This window comes from Thunnus maccoyii, chromosome 16 (assembly GCF_910596095.1).
Source record: "Thunnus maccoyii chromosome 16, fThuMac1.1, whole genome shotgun sequence".
Classification (NCBI taxonomy): Eukaryota; Metazoa; Chordata; class Actinopteri; order Scombriformes; family Scombridae; genus Thunnus; species Thunnus maccoyii.
This window is the reverse complement of record NC_056548.1, coordinates 26,068,238-26,089,687: the sequence shown is the minus strand read 5'-3', so window position 1 is coordinate 26,089,687 and position 21,450 is coordinate 26,068,238. Positions and strand designations below refer to the sequence as shown.

Sequence of the window (21,450 nt, the reverse complement as noted above, 5' to 3'; positions counted from 1 at the left end):
AAAATTTGAGGGGTCTCTAAAATATTGACAATATACTATTTTTTGCCATGCATTTCTATTTTTCTATATCTTCATCATCATGGATCATGTATAAAATTAGGCTATAACTGATGTATGATTCATGCATGAGGGTGATTCATCACTAATTCACTGTAATAAAGATACCGCCATGCTTGCTATTCGTGCCATCACCATTGAAGCATGGCAGTGAAATATCATAAGCTTAACTCACTCAAAGATAAGAAAAAAAACAACCCTCCCCCAGTAAAAAAAAGTGAGCTCCCCTGACAGCCATGGCATAGTTCGCACCCTGGGTACAGTAGTTCACCAATCAGCCCTGTGCGAGTATCACTACGTCACCAACCCATTCCTATTCCTATTTCGAGTGGACAAGTGATTGTCACTTTGTGGTGTGACCATGGCTTTAGGAAAGGCAAATGTGAATATTGTTTTAAGACAGACTTGGAAAAATATGAACATATCCTTTAATGGATTATAATAACTGATCTATAAAACATTAGTAACCATTAATAAAGCCATTTCTTACAAGTTCTAATCCCTTTACAAAGGATGTCTTATTAGACAGTGGTACCCTTTGTGTATACTGTAAAAAAATAGTTAAGCACCGCAACCTCTTTAGTTAAAAAATGTCAACACAAATAGAAACAGCATTGGTAAACTGTAAAAGCAACTTTATTTACAATACAGATCAGATCAGATCCAGTATATAAAAGACAAAATGTGGAATGAAACTTGTTAATGCTTACTTGGGATATTGGAGTGAAAGTTTTGGTCCATATAGCTGCTACTATTACTTGTGCTTTAAATACAAAACACACACACTCACACAAACACACACACACACACACACACAATGGACTTTCTCCTCAAAACATGTTGTAGCAGCTATTCTTCTCAGAGTAATACTGATGTAAATGCTGTGGAATTACAGATATTACAGTTTCATCCTGTCACGATAATCCTGAACCCAAGTAATCAGAGACAGATCATAGAGTATAAACAGTATAAACATGATCATACATGTGCATGGTAGAATTATATGTACTTTTACATTCTATAAAACCACATTCCCCTCCATCTCCTGGGGTACCAGACCCCATGTTGAGATACAAAATGATACTTTTATGTCTTGTTTTATTTAATTATTGCTCTCTTTGGTAATATGCATAACATCATATCAATCTGAGACTTAAGCTTGTATTAAATTCATACAAAAGAAGAGAGCCATACTATAGTCTACTGTATTTTGTCTACTGAATTATGAACCTGATCACACTGATGTGGACTTTTTATCCAAAGGCACGGAGAAAGGCTGAAGATCAGATCAGTTCTATATTTTTTTCTGCCTTCATTTAAGTCTCAATTAGATCAATATTTCAAGAGACCTGAGAGTAAAACACATTTCTAATTTTTTCCCCCCTCTTCTTTTGAATCAGTGCTTTGCTGATGCAGTCACCGTGGTTACACTGTCACCACAGTGATGTAGTTACCATAGCAATACAGCAGCTGCCACTGTGTTGCTGGAGCAGTTACAAGCTAATCAGGCTCTCCTCTTCCGCTTCTGGCTCCACAGTATCAGCAGCTGCTATGTCAGCTTGAAAACAGATTTCTGTAGGTGGAGCTGGAGGCGGGTCAGTGGGGCAGCTGCGGACGGGCGGGTTGATGGGTTGGTCGATAGGGTGATAGACAAAGCAGTAGGCTCCTGGTTGCAAGCTGTTCTTAACACTGAGGGCCAGCTCTGTAGGGGCCAGGGGCTGGTGAACGTCATCCATATACACACTGAGCATGTAGGAGTCTGGAGGAAAGAAACATGATTTTACCCAGAGAATTATAATAATGTAGTAATGATATAATAATGGTGGTCTCACACTATCACCATCTAGTAGAAAGACACTTTTGACACCAGCAAACTTAAATACTAATTATTTCTAGAACTTAGGTATGTGTAATAACATTAACAACCGTAAACAGTAATTTTGATACCAAACATAAACCCTAGCAGAGATAAATTTGAGTTAATATACAGAATTCTAGACACAAAAAAGGTTTAATATACAAGGTCTCCATTGTGCAAATTTTGGAACTGATAAAGAATCACTCACTCATGTATTTTGGTTCTGCCCTTGAGTGGCACTGCTCTGGACTAAATATGACATGCAGACCATATTCATGGGTGATTTAAAAAAATGCAAACACAATAATGGTCAGCATGTTTATCCAGTATACTAGTAAATAACTGAGAGATTTAAACCTGTAGTAAAGCATCACAGTGTACTGGAAACAGTAACTGCACAAAGCAATATTCACTTAATAAAACCTATTTAGGTGTACTTACTTCTATTCCTTTACTCTCCATTATTACTGAGACATTAAATTATTGTGACTTTTAATTATTCTAATTATGTAGGCTTCACAAATCATTTCAAATTAGAATAAGAGGAGTTAGAGGAATGACCAAAAAATAAATAAACAAGAGTAATGAATAAAGATATTTGTCCTCCTGTAGGGGGTGCAATACTAAATCACTGGAGTACCCCTTTAAACAGTTAAAATGTTACTTTAAATGTGAGAGTAAAGCTATAAAAAATGTGCTCGTTTTGATCGAAACATGTAAGTGAATTGTAGTTTATACAAAAATAGCAAATTGGAGTCTAAAAACCCAGTGCTGACAATAACATGTGACAGGCTGACCTTGTTCAAAGCGAGCAGCACACTGTTCAGATAGCTGTTCGATTGTGGTGGTGGGGAGAACACCCAGAGTTTTGGGGTTTTTTCCAATCTCAGGACAGCACACTGTCAGGAAGTCCTAAACAAAGCACATACACACAAGCATTACACCATGATAACCAAGATAATATGCTTCTCTATTTTGGTGGCAAGAACATGACAACTTTACATCATATAAGTATGCGCTTGCATACGTTTTTGAATTTTTGTGATTACGGACTGAATCCATTTTCCAAGTTTTTGGACCACTTAGAGGCTGAAAATACAACATTGACATATTATCACTTTTTACAGTATACTTTATAATGAATGCCTTAGGGAAAAAAATGCCTATTTACACATCAAGCAGACAAAGAGCCTGTCCTCAACATCCTATTGGAGTTGTGTTTCTGACCACTTCAAAATTTTTGTTTGTTACTACTTTGTTGCTACTCGCAATGTGTTTTCTCATTTCTTAATGTCTAATTATTTGTAAATGAATGCTGTACTGTGATCACTTTCAAGCCATGATGCATACGAGGACTGGCATCGTCTACGACATATCATCACTGCCATCATGTGAGAGTCAGTCTGACTTTTATATATCATGCGGAGTCGGGTTGTTGATGATGTCTTCTGTATGTCTGTGTGTGTGTACCCGGATAGATCCTTGGGCCATGCGCTCCTGGTTGAGCGTGCGTCGTCTCTCCCAGCGGTGGATGGAGTCCTGAACCTCTCTGCTGAGCTGCCGTGTTGCTGACCTCTGCTGGTCAAAAGTCTTGATGTGCTCTAGGGCCCCGTAGGTGGTTGTCAGATAATAGGAACCTAAACACACACACACAAACACACACACATATATATATGAACAGGAAATACTGTTTCCTACAGTTGAAGTATTTTCTGGGGTTATAACTGCATGCCTGGGTGTGTATGTGTGCTTGTACCTTCTCCTAGTGTTAGTGCTGGGTCCATCAACTCCATCATATATTCCACATCCAGCTGCAAGTTGGACAGATTGGATCTAGCCAGGACGTACATCATTACAGGCAGGAAGTCATCAGCACCATGGGTCCGCCCTAAACACATCAACACAACAACACACACAAACATTCTGAGGGTAAACTCCAGAGTTTATACAATTAGTTGTGTTATGTAATCTGTTTAAATTTGTGTCCGTCTGCCTCTCTTTGTACTTCACATGGTATCCGCTTTAATGTTAGAGTTTTGAGGAGGCAGAAATGTTAGGAGTAAATAGCTTCGCCCAGAATTTCAGGGTAGAAAATCCTCAGTAATGGGACAAAAAAAAATTGTCTCTGTATTTTTTCAGGTTGGGCAGTGGTTCTTTAATCTCTAAATTGTGATAAAGCCGTCTTGAAATCAGTCTAAAGTTTTCCAATTACTACTTTACATAATTCTATGTAACCACAGGATTACTGCACATTGAATTTTCCGTCATTTCTCAAGATTCTCGTGAGTCAGTTGCTTTAAAGACATCATGATTAGGCGACCTGACTGAGGTCAAGTTAAATGGGACCACAATGAGGTCCCCAAGATCAGTGCTGAGCAGAGAGGGAATTTTGGCACAGTGGCCACAGTTGGAACTGCAGGTCACATGATGTCCACTGAATCAAAATGACAAAAAGAAACAGCTGTAAAATCAGGAATACATTTTTCTGAGTGTCACAACATTGAGTTAGGGCCAATGAAATTAAGGCAGAGAAGAACTCTAATGCACATCCTCCAAAAATGCAGAGGCCTGTGGAAACATTTTCGGTTTATGTGTCTGGTGAGCAATTTTCATGAACTGGATGCCATCTGGGAACATTGTATCCAGTTTATACATCAGTTAATACATCAATGGACCACAACATGTCTCTTAGTGAGGTACAGTGTGTTTACTTTTTGTTTTACTTTTGTGATAAAACCATTGATGTTAATCTGTGAGGCAAGGGTCAAAAAAATGTAAACCGACTCAGTAAGTTCAATTACATAGAAATATCTATCTAAAGTTTGCTAACATTAGCCACAATAAGCTACTGGTCATACCAGACCAAGGGAGGCTGTAGCAGCAAAACCCAAGTGTATTGAATTGGGCGAGGGTGTGTTTTATTACTTATGAATTCAGATTTTTATTTGTAAGAGCGAGATTGTTATTATTTATTCATTCGAAAGTTACACACTCGGGCTTTAAATGAAAAATTCCTGAATTGTTTGGAACAGTGTCAGGGTTTAACAGAGTATTATGGGTCCTGACCTGGACAGCTGACAGACATGGAGTCATAGATGATCTTGCAGGCCTTGAGCAGCAGCTCAATCTTTTTCTGAGGAGAATACTCCAAATGGAGATTATTCAGTTTGATGCTGATCCTCTCCATAGAAGAGGCCTCAGGGACAGCAGTGGTTATTCCTAATGCTGTGGTGGTGCTGCCTAGAACAACAGACTGGCACACACAACAAACAATACACATACCATTAGCATCACATATGCTACTGCTATTAATATAACTTTACTGTAGAAAGATTCTCACAGCTGCAGTACACTTCTAATGGTAAAATAATCCTATTAATACTTTCAACTACTATCATCACTTCTAAAGTACAAATGTCCTGTTGTACCTGGTTCTGTGCCAGCTGTTTCAGGCTGTTGTTGTTCTCGTGCAGTTTCTCCAGACTCTGGTAAATTGGCTCCCTCAGTGGCTTCAGTACACTCTTACATAGAGCTGCTTCTACTATGCTCTCTGCATGGACAAACACATGTATAAAGCACTAAATTAATTTTTAGCACCAGAACAAGCTGTTAACATATACGGTTAACACGTTAGCAAACAATTTACTATTTACTACACATCCAGCAGATACAGAGCAACATTAGCATTCACCTAGAGTCTTGTTTCCGGCCACCTGTGGAATGTACTGTAAGTCCAGTATGCATTGTTTTGTTTTGGTCTCCACCAACTCCTGAGAAAAATGACTGGCTGTTTAACTGTGTTTTCCACCCCAGTTGCTAACTTTATCTGTCATTTGGTGCTGGGCAGCTAGGGTACAGTGAGTTTATCAGAGGTTTTCTGCTGAAAGCTGCCTGGTGCTGCAAGAAATGAGAATGATGAGAGGGGTGAGACTGAACTGTGAAGTAAATGTACCATAAAACCAAAAAATATTTGGTGAAAGAGGCTTAAAAGCTCAGTTGAACTAAGGAGGACTGTAGAAGTTTGGCACAATCTTCTGTAAGGTCATAACTATGGGCAGCACTTTTCATATTACGAATAATCATTTTATCCATTGCTTACATACATTTTGCAGTGCAGTTTTAAATGTAACATTTTTTAGCTTTCATAATGTAAAAAGTAAAGGGAAATTCCATGCATTCAGTATTTCCCCCATAATTTTATTAAAATTGTGTGGAAGCTATTACATTAAACCAAAAAGCTTCATCAAAACACAGCCTAACCATCCACCTTTTAAATGAAAAAAAACCTTATTTATAAAAAAGTTTACTCAACTATTGGATAAAAAAGTAAAATGTACAAAGAAAACTACATTTTTATAACCCACAGTAGATCATCTCAGACAGCAAGATTTCAGCTGAAAGCTGCACAGTTTAAAGATAGCTGTAAAGTTACCTAGTTTGTCTTGTGCATACTGATGTTGTGGCTCCAGCATGGCTTGCAGCTCAGTACTCTGCAGCAAGTAACTCTTCAATTGTGTCATCATTTGTCTTATCTCCTGTAACAGCTCAGTGGAGGTGGAGTGCTTCGACATGGTCTCCAGGGTGAATGCACGGTGCTCTTTCACCTAAATACCAAACAAGAAAAATAAACTTGATTCCACTTATATTTTATTAACTTTTATCAACTGAGTGGTTGATGTTCTTATCTGATCAAAACCAAGACAGATGAGGATATTTCTCAAAGGTCAGTGTACTCACCAGGTTACCAAAATAGGTCAGAGGGTCCCTGGCCATCTCCACAATGCGCTGCGTGAGGCGACGGTCATGGCTGATGAGACCGGTGAGGACAGTGGACAGGCGGTAGCGGGCTCGGTCCAGCATAACCGTAGTGGGGGTTCTCTTTACTGGTACCTTGGGGCTGCAGCTCTCTGCAGGGCGGCTGGAAAGAAATGAACACCAAGTCTTTATTTTTTACATCTACTATTGACCTGCTCCCTGCAGTGTATGACACGCTGTCCTTAGACACGTGATGCTTTAAGAAACAAAGATAGAAACTTTCTGTAAAGCAAAACTCGTGACTTCTCCTTTGACTAACATAGTGGTACCAATTGATTAAGAGGTCAAGTCATGGCGTCATATAGAGAGAAATTTCTGCATAGCTGAAAATGTTTTGATGATATGATCTCTGTAGAGTTCCTCTCTATATTTGTGTTGTCAATAAGCAACAGGCAACCTTGTACTTCCTGATAGGCTACCACAATGTACTTGTGGTATCTGGCCTGAGAATGCAGTTGCCCTTCTGTTCTAGCATGTATTGAAATATTTTGATTGAACTTTACTTGTAAGTGGGCTTCCAAAAAAATCAAGGACATACAGTTGACCCTGTAGAACTTTCAGAGGAAGTGTTGTATTGTTAAACTCTAATTGTTTAGACTTAATATTTTTATCAGACTTTTCAACAAACACCACACTTAAACTGTTATCTTGTACACAAGGTCAGGAGTTGGACAAAAAGCTGATACTGCGATACATTCTTGATACACTTGTATCGATGTTGTGACTTTTATTGACTTAATATTACATAATTGGTGTATTTAATAAGAAAACTGCTCTCTCTTAGTTCATTCTTCTGTCAGTTTGTGATATTTTTACATTTTGGTAACATTTTTTTTAACATATCATTTTAATACATGTTTGTTATATATGTGTTAAAAAAAGGGTTAGACTCTGTGTACTTTGCACACATTCCTCTTCCTTATCAAAACCTGTATTATCCATAATCCAACTCCACTCAATTCACTCAACTGTGCTGAAAAACTTGGTGCAGGCAGTTTGTCTGGTGAGTTCCTTTTCAAAAGCTAATTAGTAAATGATCATAATGACCTTTCCTCTGACATCATTCTGAGGCTGACTTAGAGTGAGATAAAAGTCTTGCTTGCTTGCTTACCAGAGGAAAAACCCTTTTTGATTTTCTTTCTAGCGTCACCCTCAGGCCAAACTTTCCATTATTGACATTTATCACATTTTTTTGTCAGCTTTATGGGGCCAAATGTGTGCATTTGACTTTTAGTGATGTTGTAAATGTCAAAAAAGTTTAACAGTAAATGCTGCACTGCCTTGAGTGTTTCAGCTCTCATCAATCTAAGACTATGTTCTGTCTTCCTCTTTCTGTGTCATCCTCTGCTATATTTGGTGTGCCACAAGTGTCTATTCTGGTACCCCTCTTCCTCTTAATATACTGACATGCATCTACACAGTCAAAAATATGACTGGTTTTATTCAGTGTTGCATGTGCAGTATATACCACTGAATGTAGAATAATTATCTAAATCTGACTGACAGTAAAAAGATATATTTTAATTTTGCCTACCTATCTTTTCTCCACTGAACTGAATGAAATCTACTGCTAGAACTTCTAAACATGATCTTATCTCTGATTCACAGATAACCTCACTGTTTTGTCATGATTAGAAACCTGGTTCAGTCAATCCTTCCAGACCTACCTGTGGTTTTGCTCCTGCTCCTGGTTCGGCTCTCCCTCTTCCTCTGTGCTGCTGGTCGAGCAGGAGTCGGGGTCTGTTCCCAGCACAGCGCCCCCCTGAGGAGAGTACAGTGACACATCTGGACGCCGTGCTGGGGAGGGAGGGGTTGCTCTCATTCCAGCACTCTGATTGATTAAACCAGCCTGGTTGGGGCACACAGGTGTGCCTGGAGAGCTCGGTTTCCTCCTTGGGGGAGGGACTGGACGGGACGGTTTCTTTGCCAACGGCTGACACTGGGAGCTGGATTTTTGTTTGTCCTCCTCTTTATCCACTCTCACCTCTTTTTCCTCCCTCTCATCCTCTTTCTCCTCTGCCTTTTCTCCCTCCTTTTTCCCCTCTTCCTCTTCATTTTTGCTACTGTTCTCTACTTCAGCACCCTCACCCAGCAGAGCTGGTTTACTTCCTGTTTTTTCCTCTCCTCTCTCTCCTACCCCCTCTTTCTCAGTTTTCTTTGCAGGTTTTTGTCCCTTCTCTCTCTCTGTCCCTTCTCCTCCCTCTTGGTCAGTGCTTTTCCTGGAGGAGGTGCGATGGAGAGGAGCAGGAGGCAGTGGGGGAGCGGCTCGGCTTTGCGGGGGGACAGGAGGCCTTGATGGAGGAGGTGATGTTGATAGTAACTTCCTCTCTTCTCTCTCCCCAACTACTCCTCCTTTTCCTTCCTCTTTTTTGTCAGCTGAGGATGAATTGTGAACAGAGGGAGGTGATGAGAAGAGCAGGCCCATTCCGGAGCCTGAGCCCAGGCTTGGGGGTCGTGGTGGGGGTCTCTTGTATTTAATTTCCTGGTTGGACATGATCTTAGTCTGACCTTTGACCTCTGGGGTGACTTGCTGTGGGGTTCCTCCATTCTGCAAGGAGGAACTGATGTTTTGAGGGGTGATGATTTCAGATTTGGAGATGGAGGAGGGTTTCAGGTCTTTGTTGGGGTTCTCGTCCACAGTGACTGGGTTGACATACAGGTACAGACTGCTGTGGTTCTGATCTGAAACCGGGTCCTGGTTCTTTGCCTGCTGGTTCAAATCAGATGTCCAGAAATCTGCAACACATGCAGTCAGTGTTGAAAAAGTTGCATTGTACTCACCTTGTTTTCTTTTCATATATTTTTCATTATTTTCAGGTTTTCCTTTAATCGTCTGTCTCACATCATATGATCACATGACAACATTCTTTAATTACTTATTGCTTATTTAAAGACATGATCAAGGATGTGTAGAAATTAAAGGAACAGTTTGATGTTTTGGATATTACACTTGTTTTCTTACTGGGAGAGGGACAGTTTGCTTGGCGAGTCGAAAGGCATGGAGCTGAAGCCAGCAGGCGATTAGCCTAGCTTAGCATAGCAAAGACTTAGCAAAGACTAAAAGAAAGGGGAAATAGCTATTATGGTTCTCGCCAAAGTTCCAAAAATACACCTACCAACACCACTAAAGCTTACATTATAATTTGTTTGGTTAATCCATGCACAAAAAGAAATGGAAAAATGACTGGTCATGGTTTCATGAACAACCAGGCACAGTGACTTTCTGGAGATTAAACAACTGGGACATAACATGTTAATTACTGAGCTTTAAAGGCGCTGGTCAGCCAGGATAACTACTTCCCCCAATTGCCTCCTGGCATTCGCTCCACACATGAGATTGGCATCCATCTTCTCATCTAACTATTGACAGGAAAGCAATTAAGCAAATTTCCAACAATGTTAAACTATTCTATATCTTCTAATGGACGGGAAGGGGCTTATTAAGTATTAAGAGGTCAGTATGGTTCAGATGAATCACTTGTCAGATTGTCGAACAGCCTTTAAGTCACAACACTTTCCGACTGTAACATTTCTAAAACTGACAATCTGACAAACTCACCCACTTCACACAGCAATTACAGACATGTGAGGAGGTGAGAAGGATTTGAACTACACAACTGTCATTTTTCGTGGATACAAACAAGTGCATCCCCAGGAATACCTGTAAGGAAGACTGTCTGAAAATGTATGTTGTTTATCCCCATTTGAATAAGTATGTTCACTCAACCCTCAAGAGTGGCTAGTCTTATGACACATCATACAAACTAGTCCATTTTGAGTATACATCAGCGTTTATAAGGACCTTTAGAGTAAATCTCTAATCTCTAATTACAATGAACAATGAAGTGTTTTTATGTCAATGAAGACACTTAAATGTGATATGCATATCTGTTTCCCTTTTTGTTATACAGTATATTCATATGGTCTGTGTTTTTACATGGTACATCCATTTATACATTACTGCTAATAGTGCCAATAGTGTCACTGATGTGTCCATTTTCTGTGTTTTCTTTGTAGTGTATTTTTCATTACTGTATCCTGCCCTTTCCTACAGCAATGTCCCAACATCAGTGCACTAATAGTATGCAGATTTATCTACCTGCGCCCATAGCAGAGATGACCTCCAGCTCCTCTCTCTTAGTTGCCGTGGTAATGGCCAGGGGTAACCTCAGTGGGACAGCCAGGATGTCCCTGATTGGTGGATTCAACAATAAAAAGCCGGCATTGAGAGCAAACACAAGTGAGTAAGTAAGTGAGTTCAATATTATGACATAATACATTCTGTGTTTGTGGTTCAGTCTGTTTGTGTGTAAATGTATGTATGCAAATTATATTTCTATGGTGTAAATTCATACGAGAATGCACAGTGCATGTTAGGGATGTGGACTGAATGAATAAATGTGTGTGTGTGTACATGTACAGTGTGTATACTTGTTTATTTGTACAGTATCATATATGCGTTAGTGTTTTTGTGCATGTGACTATGCATATCTTATGTATGTATCAGTCATGTTTGTTGATGTGAGCACATGTTACTGTATAACATAAATCTGTGTGTGTCTGTGCATACTGTATATATACTGAATATGTATATATGTGCATATATGTGCATACACATGTATGTACAGGTATATATATATGTGTGTTACCTGCTGACACAGTAGAAGGAGATCATTTTGAAGATGTCATCAAAAATCAGAGAGGAACCGTCTAAGTGAAGAACTGAGACAGAAAACAATTTCAAAACGAATCACTAACTAATATGCCATGTCATCTGTGCGGAGCCATGGATATCTTGCATTTTGTATTTCTGCTATGTGCAGGTATAATAGCAACAGGAGCAGCATTACAGTCATGTATTTTGGTCAGTGTAGCACATACATGTCTTGTGCTGTTTGACCGCCAGGTCGTGTACAAGTGGCTTCCCCTGTTCTTCAGGCAGCCGTACTGACAGCATCATGCCCTTGTCCTCTGTGCTGTGAACCAGGAACGCCTGCAAATGTCAGTATGAGAGGTTACAACTCTGAGGTCAGTATGGAGAACATGTACAGTAAAATGCTGAATCAGGTTTTAGAAATCAAGTTTGTACACCAACAGATACATCTTCTGTCAGTGTATCTGGTGACACTTTATTTTACAGGTTCCATAGTATCCTATTATTTTTGATAAAGGAAAGGATATCTAACTGTAAATGTACTGTATAGGAAAGTTCGTGGAGAGGACTATGTAATTTGGGAGTGTCTATAGACAAAATAAAGACAATGTTGAGTTGGCAGACTTATAATTAATTGCTAATGTAAGGTCTTTTAATTTGTGCACAGCAGGTCAGCTAAACATGCAAAAGTTAAAACATTTGTCTAAAGGCAAGCACATGATTCAACATTCAAATATGGATGATAATGTTTACAATAATTAAAGAGATAATATTTACTTGGGTACATATATATACATACATACATACATACATACACACACACACACACACACACACACACACACACACACATATATATATGTATATATATGTATATATACACACACCCATAAATCATATATATACAGTATATTGGAATAATTAAAGGAATAGTAGAAGTAGATATTTTGGGAAATATGCTTATTGGCTTTCTTTCCCAGAGTTAGAAGAGAAAATTCATGTTTGTGTGTTAAAAGTATACTCTACTGATTTAGCATTGCACTTCTATAACATTGTCAGACTCATAATGGACAGTTTAAAAAAATCAAAATTGATGCAGCTGAATCAGAGATAATGTATCAACTTTTTTATTCCACGAATTCTTCTTCCTTGTCCACACCTGGTGATTCCTGACAGTTTGGCTGGAAATTAGAGCGTATTATGCTAGTAGTGGCTAATGTGGCCTGAAAGACTTCAAATTTTCAAATTTGTAATCTTCAGTCCCAACAGACAATTTAATAGACTTTGTGTAGCTCCCTCTGGAGCCACAAAAGACTTTGTCACACATGTAGTCATACTTCCTAACACCTACAGTATAACTTACAAAGTGGGCATAGCTCTCCTGTAAGTACAGAGCTGAAGCCAGGAGGTGATTAGCTTAGCATATATGCTATAGCATAAAAACTGGAGGAACTGCTAGCTTGGTTCTGTCCAAAGTTTAAAAATCTGTCTACCAAAACCTTTAAAGCCCACTATTTATCACATATTTCATTTGTTTAATCAATACACAAACAGAAATGTAAAAATGGTTTTAAAAGTACTTACATGGTATACGTATCTCCTGCCCCCCTAGTCAATCTGTATGTAACTTGTGCTGTGTAACTGTGTGAAGTGTGAATTGGCCCATCTGATGAGATTGTGGTTGTGTGCTTCTTGTCTGTGTAATGATGTGGATGGAAGTGTTCTGTTCTAAATCTGAATCATATTTCACCACTTTAGCATTAAAGGGAACTGAAACTGAATTGATGAACAACAGTTTAGTATCTATCTGCCCAGTACTTCTGTGTCTAGCAATCTCACTGTGATGACAAAATGCTAGGAGGTCAGTAGTTCCAGCATGTAACTACCTCTAATACTACAAATTATTCTTGTATTGCAATTTTTATTTATCAGATTGAACAAACAAGATACTACGTGTTGAATAGAGAGCTTTAACATGAATTTTTACTTGTGAACTTGTGAAGCTACGTGTGTAGGTTCCGAGGCTATGCCATAAGCTATATCCATAGCTGACATGTGACTAAAAGAATTTGAATACAATAACCGTGTGCCATATAATTAAAGAGCGATACAGTACATCCGTCTAGTGTTGCACTGGGTTGACTGGTGATATCACTGGGAGGAATCCAGCGCTGAACCATAAATCAAAACCTACACCTTAGGTATTTACGACAGGACTTTTAACTAAACTCACTTACCTGTTTCAGAACTTTGTGTCTATTTGACCTATAGTTTGTACCAAATAATTAAGTTCTTTACAGGAAACTTGTATGGAAATTATTAGCAACTTACAGACCCATAAAATAAAGTGTAATTCAAAAATGTATGTTAAAGGTATATGTATATTTCTCACCCCAGCCGTCTCTTTTCCCATTATGCTTGTGGTTTGGTCTTGGCTGAGTCCTTTGGGCTGCCATATGGGTGCGCTCCCCACCAGCCGATCTATAGGGCTCAGCAGTGAAGGTGTTGGAGAGGATGGAGGGATAAGAGGTGGGGGAGGAGGTGAGGAGCAGGAGGAGGATGGGACTGTTGGGGATAAAGGTGAAGGAAGAGGAGGAGGAGTAAAAGAGGGAGTAAGCTCAGAGGAGACAGTTGACTGGAGAGAAAGCAAGGGAGGAGGGGAGATGGGAGTAGGGGAGATAGGGGGAGGAAGAGATGGGGGAGGAGGGTTGAAGGGAAGAGTGGGAGGAACAGAAGCAGGAGGAGGGTTGGAAGAGAGAGGTTTGGAGACAGGAGGGAGAGGAGGAGGGAGGGATGGAGGTGTGGATGGAGGAAGAGGAGGTCGAGAGGGTAACTGGGAGGACTTCAAGCTAGGAGGTGGTGGTTTGGGTCGGCGTGGTCGGGTAGGAGGGTGGGAGGAGGGCAGGGAACGTGGTGAAAGGGGAGAAGATGGAGGGATGGAGTCAGGAGAGGGGGTGGTTGAAGTGTCGAGTGCGCCTGTCAGAGGGGTTGTGTGGCTGTAAAGGAAACAGAAAAGGCTAAGGGTCAGAGATGGAAATAACATGCAGAGAATTTGTTTATATCTGTTTCAACTTCAGCCTCAAGAAAGCATCTGGTCACCAGAACTTGACTCATTTTCTGTGACTTCAGAGATACTGACTGAAGTTTAGTTGACTCTGTGCAAAGCTTGCATTTTGCAACACACGATGTGCATGATTACTGTGAATCATTGTTTCAGTTGAGATTAACAGCCACCAGTTAGCTTTCAGGAGTCTGTAAGACTGTTTTGCAAAAACAGAGGATCTTTTGTGGTGCAAAACTGAAAGAGAGTCTGTTCTCGAAGTGCACAATCTTGGACAGAAGCTTAAAGGTTAAAGTTGGTGTTAATCTATATTTTCTTATTGTCACTAATTCTGGTAAAAGTTCAAAATGAAAAATTAGTTAGGTCGTCTCTCAGTACTTCCCAACTTCTCTACCCTGTCTGTGGTGCTCATTTCCAAACCCATTGTTTCCTATGGAAGAAGGAAATCTTTAAAGCTGCATTAACTGGTTTTCGGTTGTTGTCTTTTTTGGCCACTTGGTCAATGTTGTGTTTACAGCTGCAGACTGAGCTGTAAACACAACACTGACATACATCACCTTAAAAAATTGTTGTGGTGAACGTGTTAACAGTTGTCTGTTTACATATCAACAAATGTAAGTTCAATATTCACTATCCTTTTAGCTCTGTTTTGGTCTCCACCAACTTCTGAGGGAAATATCTGGCTCTTTAGCAAAATGATCTACTATGTTCACTAGCTAGTCACTGACTTTGTCTGTCTGCCATTTGGTGCTGGACAGGTAGTGTACAGTGGGTTTTACAAAGCTTTTTCACTAAAAACAGCCTTATGCTGCTGCTGGAAATGATGAGAGAGATTAGACTGAACAAAAACAGTAAAGTGGTGGGCTGTAAAACCAAAACATCAAGTTAAAAGATGCTAAAACACTGCATAGAGCTGTGGACAACTGCAGAGTTAGTGGTAATTCTGTGGGTTTGTCACTATAAGCAACACCTCTCACATTACACAAATTAAGTGAGAGATTGTTAACACAAAAAATTTGATTTGTGTAGCTTTAAAAATAAGTCACAAATACTATATATAATTTAATTTCTAAGAGAGGCTGGGTAATTCCTAAAACAGCTGGGCACTGCAGTGTTTAGCTAACATTAGTCAAACAGGCCATAAATAGCTAGTAGGCTATTTATGGCAGCAGAACGGTGTGTGGGATCGACTGAAAATAAAATTCATTGCCTGCGTTCAAGGCGATAAAGGAACACGTCAGCCAGGGCAACAATGTGGCTAACTGATGCGTTTTTAATAGTTTTTGGACAAAGATCTATGACGACTTAGATATGTCAGGTTTTAGATATACACACACAATACTTGTTAGTTGTATCAATTCTTTGTTGGTTTTGGTCCTCTCATAAGATTTAACAATAAGAAAAAAAACAGCCTTATCCTTAGCATTAACTGAAAGCATTTTAGCTGCTAGCTAATATAGTAATATAGCTAGCTGTTTGTCTCTCATCTGGATGTTTTCTCTGCAAAACAATCATCTAACACCAGGAAGGGGAAAGAGAGTGCATTGTAAAAAAGAAGAAGTGATGTCATGTAGCAATAGGAACAGATGGTCTTAACTGACAACAACATTGACAGGAGTCGGAGGCTGAGATGTCCTATTGATGGTTCAGAAGCTCCATGTTAAACAGCCAACCGCCATAGCAACGAGCTAATTCTACTTCAGATGGTAGAGAACACTCCTCTTGTGGTCAGGGGAATACCACAGAGATATGACACCATGGTCTGTATCTGTTTGTTCTCCGTCATTTCCAGTAAACATGCCACCAGCACACTACAGCCTGTTGATAATGAGTTTAATACTGTGGCAGTTGAAATGCTATGTTTGCAGTTGGTACAGACACATTTGCAATACTTGAATTTTTAGTGGCTTTTTACTTTCTTTTTTTGGAATGGACCATATGAGAAGTATGTTCACACAAATTCCCATTACACAGATGTTTTTCTCATACCTCTAGTGGAATCTAGTCTAGTCTGGTTTTATTTGTTCACATTTTGATATATCTGTCTCAGAGATTTCTGCTTCCATCTTAATGCAATGAATGTGGGTGGAATGTGAAAATCAATATTTAAAAAAATATTCAAAATGTGTCTTTCCAGAAATAGTTCCACTAATCCATTGATCCTTTAAAATTCTAAGTTAGCATCATATTTGTCCTTTTTTAAATGCATCTTTACACCGGTTGTAACTTAAATTGCTGAATCACTGTAGTTTGAGCGTTTAGAATCCAGTGTTGAATGAGGTCACTCGTATTTAATAGAAATATCCTGCAAAATTGAGGAAATCACAGGACTACAGCACACACCCCAGAATTCCTGTTTGTGTGAAATATGTCATGCTTGCCCACAGGAAAGGGGTTGAATAACTGTTAGGTCAGCTAGATTTTAAAGTTGAAGGAAAATGCAGTTGTCAGTAAAACAGTCAGCACAGACATGCACAGACACGCTGGAACATACTCTATTTGGCTTTTGCCATTTGGAAACATCATGCACTTATATTTACTTCATATTATAATAGTTAAAGAAGTAAAACATGTAATGTTCATGTAGTTCCAAAGTCTTTCAGTTTTAAATGTGTGGTGTGAGATTTCTCAGCAGCCTGATAGACAGCACACCAACTATTTGCATAACCCAACATGACCTTCAGGATAATCAAAGCCTAACACAAGTACAAGAAATAGCAACATATTCATGGCACCAGCTTAAAACTGATCTTTATTTAGTTTTCATTTCATAACCTTGTCTTTAAGGGAGTAAATGTTTGTGAGGCTCAACTATACAGAGCAATAAAACCCAAACAAACTGGGCTTAAATAATTCTATTAGCAATCAGGATTAGGATCAGCCTCGACATAGTAACTGACTCTGACTTCAACCAAGTTCAGCAAGTAAGAATGACTCTACCTCATTCCTAAAGGGATCCTAAATCACATTTTGCTCAGCATCGTCACCAAAACATAGCTGAAAGTTTCAAGTCGAGGTAGTTATACTGTAAAAACTGAAATGTTCATCTGACATTCAAACACTTGTACATTTAAAAGTTAACATACTCTCTATAAAGCTCTCTTATAAAGGTCTGATGAGCTTTTTTCAAGTGCTCAGTGGCAACGTTCAGCTCAAACAAACATCGACATCTGATGGTTCAAAAACTCTGTGTAGCCACTGACCTATATATTAGTCAGTGAGTCATCACATCTGTTTTTCCTGTGCTGGCTGTCTGACTTTCGACCCCCTGGCTCCCCCTCCCCTCCATGACAGTTACAACACCCCACCGCCTCGACAGAATACAGTTCCTGCACTGTATTTTCACCCAGCTCCACAGTCCCAAACTCACCCTGCGTCCTGGGAAACAACGCTTGCTTCCATCATACTTCCACAGATTGAGTGTTCGACTGCGCTCTGTCACTCTGCCTCTGTCTCAGATCCATCGAAAACTCCACCTCCTCTCTGCCCCCCCACTCCCTCTTTTCTTCCTCTTGTTGATCGGAGCAGGACTGAAAAAGGAAAACCTAAAGGCAAAGGGAAAAGATCTTTCTGTGTGTCAGCCCTACCCTCTGTGTCTGCCTTAACTTCCTGAGCTGTTCGTCAGGCAGGAAGAGGCCGAACACTTTGGTCAGACTTCCCCCCCTCTCTCTCACTCTGTCTTTTTTTTTGTCTGTGAAATACTGTCTTACAAATTCTGTCTCATGAAATCCTGCTTTCTTACTCAACTGGTGATGCTCCTGTCTAGAAGTGTTGCACTTATGAGCAGTAAAGCCAACAAATATTTCAAATTATTTGAATAAATCTTATTTTTGCTCATGTTTTGCATATGCAAACTGCGTTCAAATCTCATAGAAATACGACTCTGCTCACATCCCGTATGTGTGGCCTAAATATTCAGCAGATGCTCCTATAGCCTCCTCCTCCTCTCCCTCCTTGTCCCCTCCTCTCTCCTTTAAAGATTTCCAGATGCTCCCCCTCTCAAACTGTGGAATGTACAACTTCATGTTTCCCGCAAGCTTTTCTTTCCCCCTCCCCTATTTTTTCCTCTTCTCTTCTCTTCTTGCCTCCTCCCACCTCCCCCTTCTGCTTTTACATTAAATCTCACTGTTTTCGGTTATAGTCTTCACCACCTCCTCTCCTTTGCTTATCTCATCTCTCATTTATATCCCCATTTCTCTGTTCTGACAGGGTATTTTGTTCTGTCTACATCCAGATAGATCATAGTTAGGGTTGGGGTGATATATCGGGGTGCAGCTTTTAGTGTAAAGTCTTCGTGTTCAGAGGCTTTCCCACTCTGAAAAGAATTTCAGTCTGGAGAAAAGACTGAATATTTGTAGGTTTAAGGGCATGAAAATAGTTCAAAGTAAAGACGATGTGTATGTTGGCGCAAAATACGTTACAAACCCACAACAGTTAAAGTCTAACATAGTTTACACAAGTGTGTCTAAAGGTCAGTGTGTCTTTTTGGCAAGTTTATATACCTATTTCATAATTCACAACTAAATTTATGCATTTTATTTCAAAACTAAGGTTAACAAGCAAATTTAAACTCACTCCCACTCTGCTGTGAACTCTTGCTCTCAGAGCTCTCAGGTCACATTTATTTTAAAACCCACAAATGGTGGAACACGGACATGCATATGTGGTCAAAAACACACACACATGCATTCAAAACGCAGCTAAGCGTGATGACTGTGCACCTGCTTCCTGTGCAAACACTTGTGATCATACAAGTATTCAATGTGCAGACCCTCCCTGCTCAACCGAATGTGACGATTAAGTGTGAAGTTGTGTTCACACAGTTTCACCTGCAGTGAGCCACCACTGGAGGGAGCTGTGATACAGAGCATCACACAGCATAGTAACAGTGTTGGTGGACATGTTGGTTGCCTTTTATAGAGGAGCAAACACCATTACACACCATAGAACATGATCAGTGCCTTTCTAGACACTATGCCATCACTAATCATGCCATAAGGAGGGATGGAGAGTCAGAACTCGGATCAAATGGTGGTTGCTCACTGTGGATGAAGGCGTGTGTTGAACAAATGCAGCATGTGAATTCTCTGTGGTCACAGTTGTAGGCAGAAATGCCCACCTAGGCTGCCTCATAACACCTGTGTAGGTTCTAGTGTTGCAGCTAAAAGATGTGATCTCATTCATCACCCAACCAAAGCTTGACTTTCATGATTAAAGCTGCATTTGTTACATTTTGGACACTTGGTGGCAGTGGAACAAACTGAATTGCTAATTTACACATCCGGCAGACAAGAAACTTTGGTATTAGTTTGTTTCTGGCCACCTGACAAATGTAAGTTCAATATTTACACTCCTTTTAATTCTGTTTTTAGTCTCCACCAACTCCTGTGAAAAATATCTGTCTCTTTAACTGCTAAATGTTCCACGATGTTCTCCAGCAAGTTGCTGACTGTGTGACTGCTGCTTGGTGCTGAGTAGGTTCTGTACTGTGTGTTTAGCAGAGATTTTTCGCAGAAACAAGGTTGAAGAGAGCATAGTTTGTGGGCCCAAAAATAAAACCAACAAACTAAAAGAGATTCAAATGGTCTGTACAGCTGTTGGGAAGTGCAGAGTTGGTGATAATTCTCTGTGGGTTCATCACAATGAGTGATTCTGTTCACATACCACATATTGTAGCTAAAGTTCTATATTTCATTAGACATTTCTATTGGATTTCTGCTCTACTTGGCCAGTTCACTGCACTTACTATGATAATTTGATTTGTGGTATTTGTGTCAGTTACAGGCCACCATATGCTGTGCCAGAAGCCTACTGCGGTGCTTCTGAATGTTTCCGACCAGTATTTTATCATTTATGAGTTCTGAACACAGACTCAGCCAGTCAATTTCTGTTTTTGTTAAAATAGAGATTGAACATTTGGTTTAGGTGATTCATTTGTTTACCAGGAGCTGGCTGCAGGATTTGACTGTCAACATTTCTTACTGATGACAATAAATGAGGAGCGATGAATGAGCAGAGCGGCTGTCTGTTGGTACAGCATGAGGTTAGTTTCTGATGGAGATATTAAAACTATGAGGCGCCGCAGGTTATTTATCTCTCACACAGACATATGATACACATGAATATAATGTAACCATTTCCACTAAAATACATCTTTATTGAATCTATTTCGTCATTTTTATATCTATATCTTTACACTGAGTTAGGAGCCTGATGCTGAAATGTTATCATGTATATTAAACAAGACTGAGAGTCTACAGATGTGCTTGCAGCTTTGTGAACTGGTGCTTGTAGTGCTGAACTAAATGCTAACGTTGCAATGAGAAACTGTCCACACAAAACCAGAAAAACAGCAGCATTAGTCATTTCCAAAGCTTCTCTAGGGAGGAGGTCGGTTGGGCATGCAAAGCAATGGAGTTTAACACCTGAAGCTACTGTTGACATCCTGTGTCTTATGCATGACTATGATATTTCCCTAAATAGTTTCACTTACCTAAACTTAATCAAACCTTGACCATAGAGGTGTGGAGCAGAAAATGCTCATATTACTTTTTTGAATGCACTGATGAACAATGCTTTCATGCTAATAGGGGTGCCAGTTCAGAAAACACTCAAATAATTTTGTAAGGCAGTGTCAGATAATTACTGTATTGTGTCATTAGACTGAGAGACTTGTTGGAAAAATCATGTTAAAAAAGTAACAGGGATATTGTTGCTGGAAATTGCTTTTGATCATTTAAATTCATTATCTACTTTCCCAGTGACCAGGAAAGGAAAATGTGAATTTTTTAAAGCAGTCGTGTTCAGCCATGTCAGCTTTGTTTGGATGTGCAACTGCAGCAGCTCAGCACCAAGGTCTTGTTAAATCCCTAAACTCCTGACCCTGTCCTGCAGACGGAGGCCAGCCACCCTGCAGAGGAACTTGTTGTCCAGTGTTTGTAGCTTTGGATCATAAGCTGAAGCTCATAGCCTTAGACTACTGTTAGGTCAAACTTTTACCCTCAT

General features: G+C 39.7%; 2 protein-coding genes across 3 annotated transcripts in view; one reads left to right on the top strand and one right to left on the bottom strand.

Annotated features, from left to right (window-relative positions):
* Positions 1-675: 675 nt before the first annotated feature.
* On the bottom strand, positions 676-18,221 carry rin3 (Ras and Rab interactor 3). Of its 2 annotated transcripts, XM_042388557.1 has the most exons (14): positions 17,816-18,221; positions 13,777-14,380; positions 11,612-11,723; positions 11,380-11,452; positions 10,830-10,921; positions 8,398-9,466; positions 6,653-6,833; positions 6,348-6,519; positions 5,344-5,465; positions 4,982-5,168; positions 3,672-3,803; positions 3,386-3,552; positions 2,713-2,827; positions 676-1,816 (listed from the first exon to the last, which is right to left on the bottom strand). In XM_042388557.1, the coding sequence occupies exons 1-14, from the start codon at positions 17,848-17,850 to the stop codon at positions 1,551-1,553; spliced, it is 3,327 nt and encodes a 1,108-aa protein (XP_042244491.1). In that variant the 5' UTR covers positions 17,851-18,221; the 3' UTR covers positions 676-1,550. The 2 variants fall into 2 exon arrangements, with proteins under 2 accessions (XP_042244491.1, XP_042244492.1); XM_042388558.1 differs by lacking the exons at positions 13,777-14,380; positions 17,816-18,221 and adding an exon at positions 12,969-13,239.
* The window catches only part of LOC121881126, an 18,145-nt gene continuing 7,580 nt past the window's right edge, over positions 10,886-21,450 (top strand). The window contains exons 1-2 of the mRNA XM_042388774.1: positions 10,886-10,970; positions 11,637-11,758. The gene's annotated coding sequence lies outside the window, so the exon portion shown is untranslated. The remainder of the gene's footprint in view (positions 10,971-11,636; positions 11,759-21,450) is intronic.

What these genes read in the sequence shown, in the direction of transcription:
- rin3 (XM_042388557.1), bottom strand. Translation starts at nt 17,850, where the DNA reads ATGATGGAAGCAAGCGTTGTTTCCCAGGACGCAGG. An exon ending in GAGCAGGAGCAAAACCACAG is followed by an intron (nt 6,834 to 8,397) that starts GTAGGTCTGGAA and finishes ATTTCTTTCCAG; the next exon opens with CCGCCCTGCAGAGAGCTGCA. An exon ending in TGACCTATTTTGGTAACCTG is followed by an intron (nt 6,520 to 6,652) that starts GTGAGTACACTG and finishes TTTGGTATTTAG; the next exon opens with GTGAAAGAGCACCGTGCATT.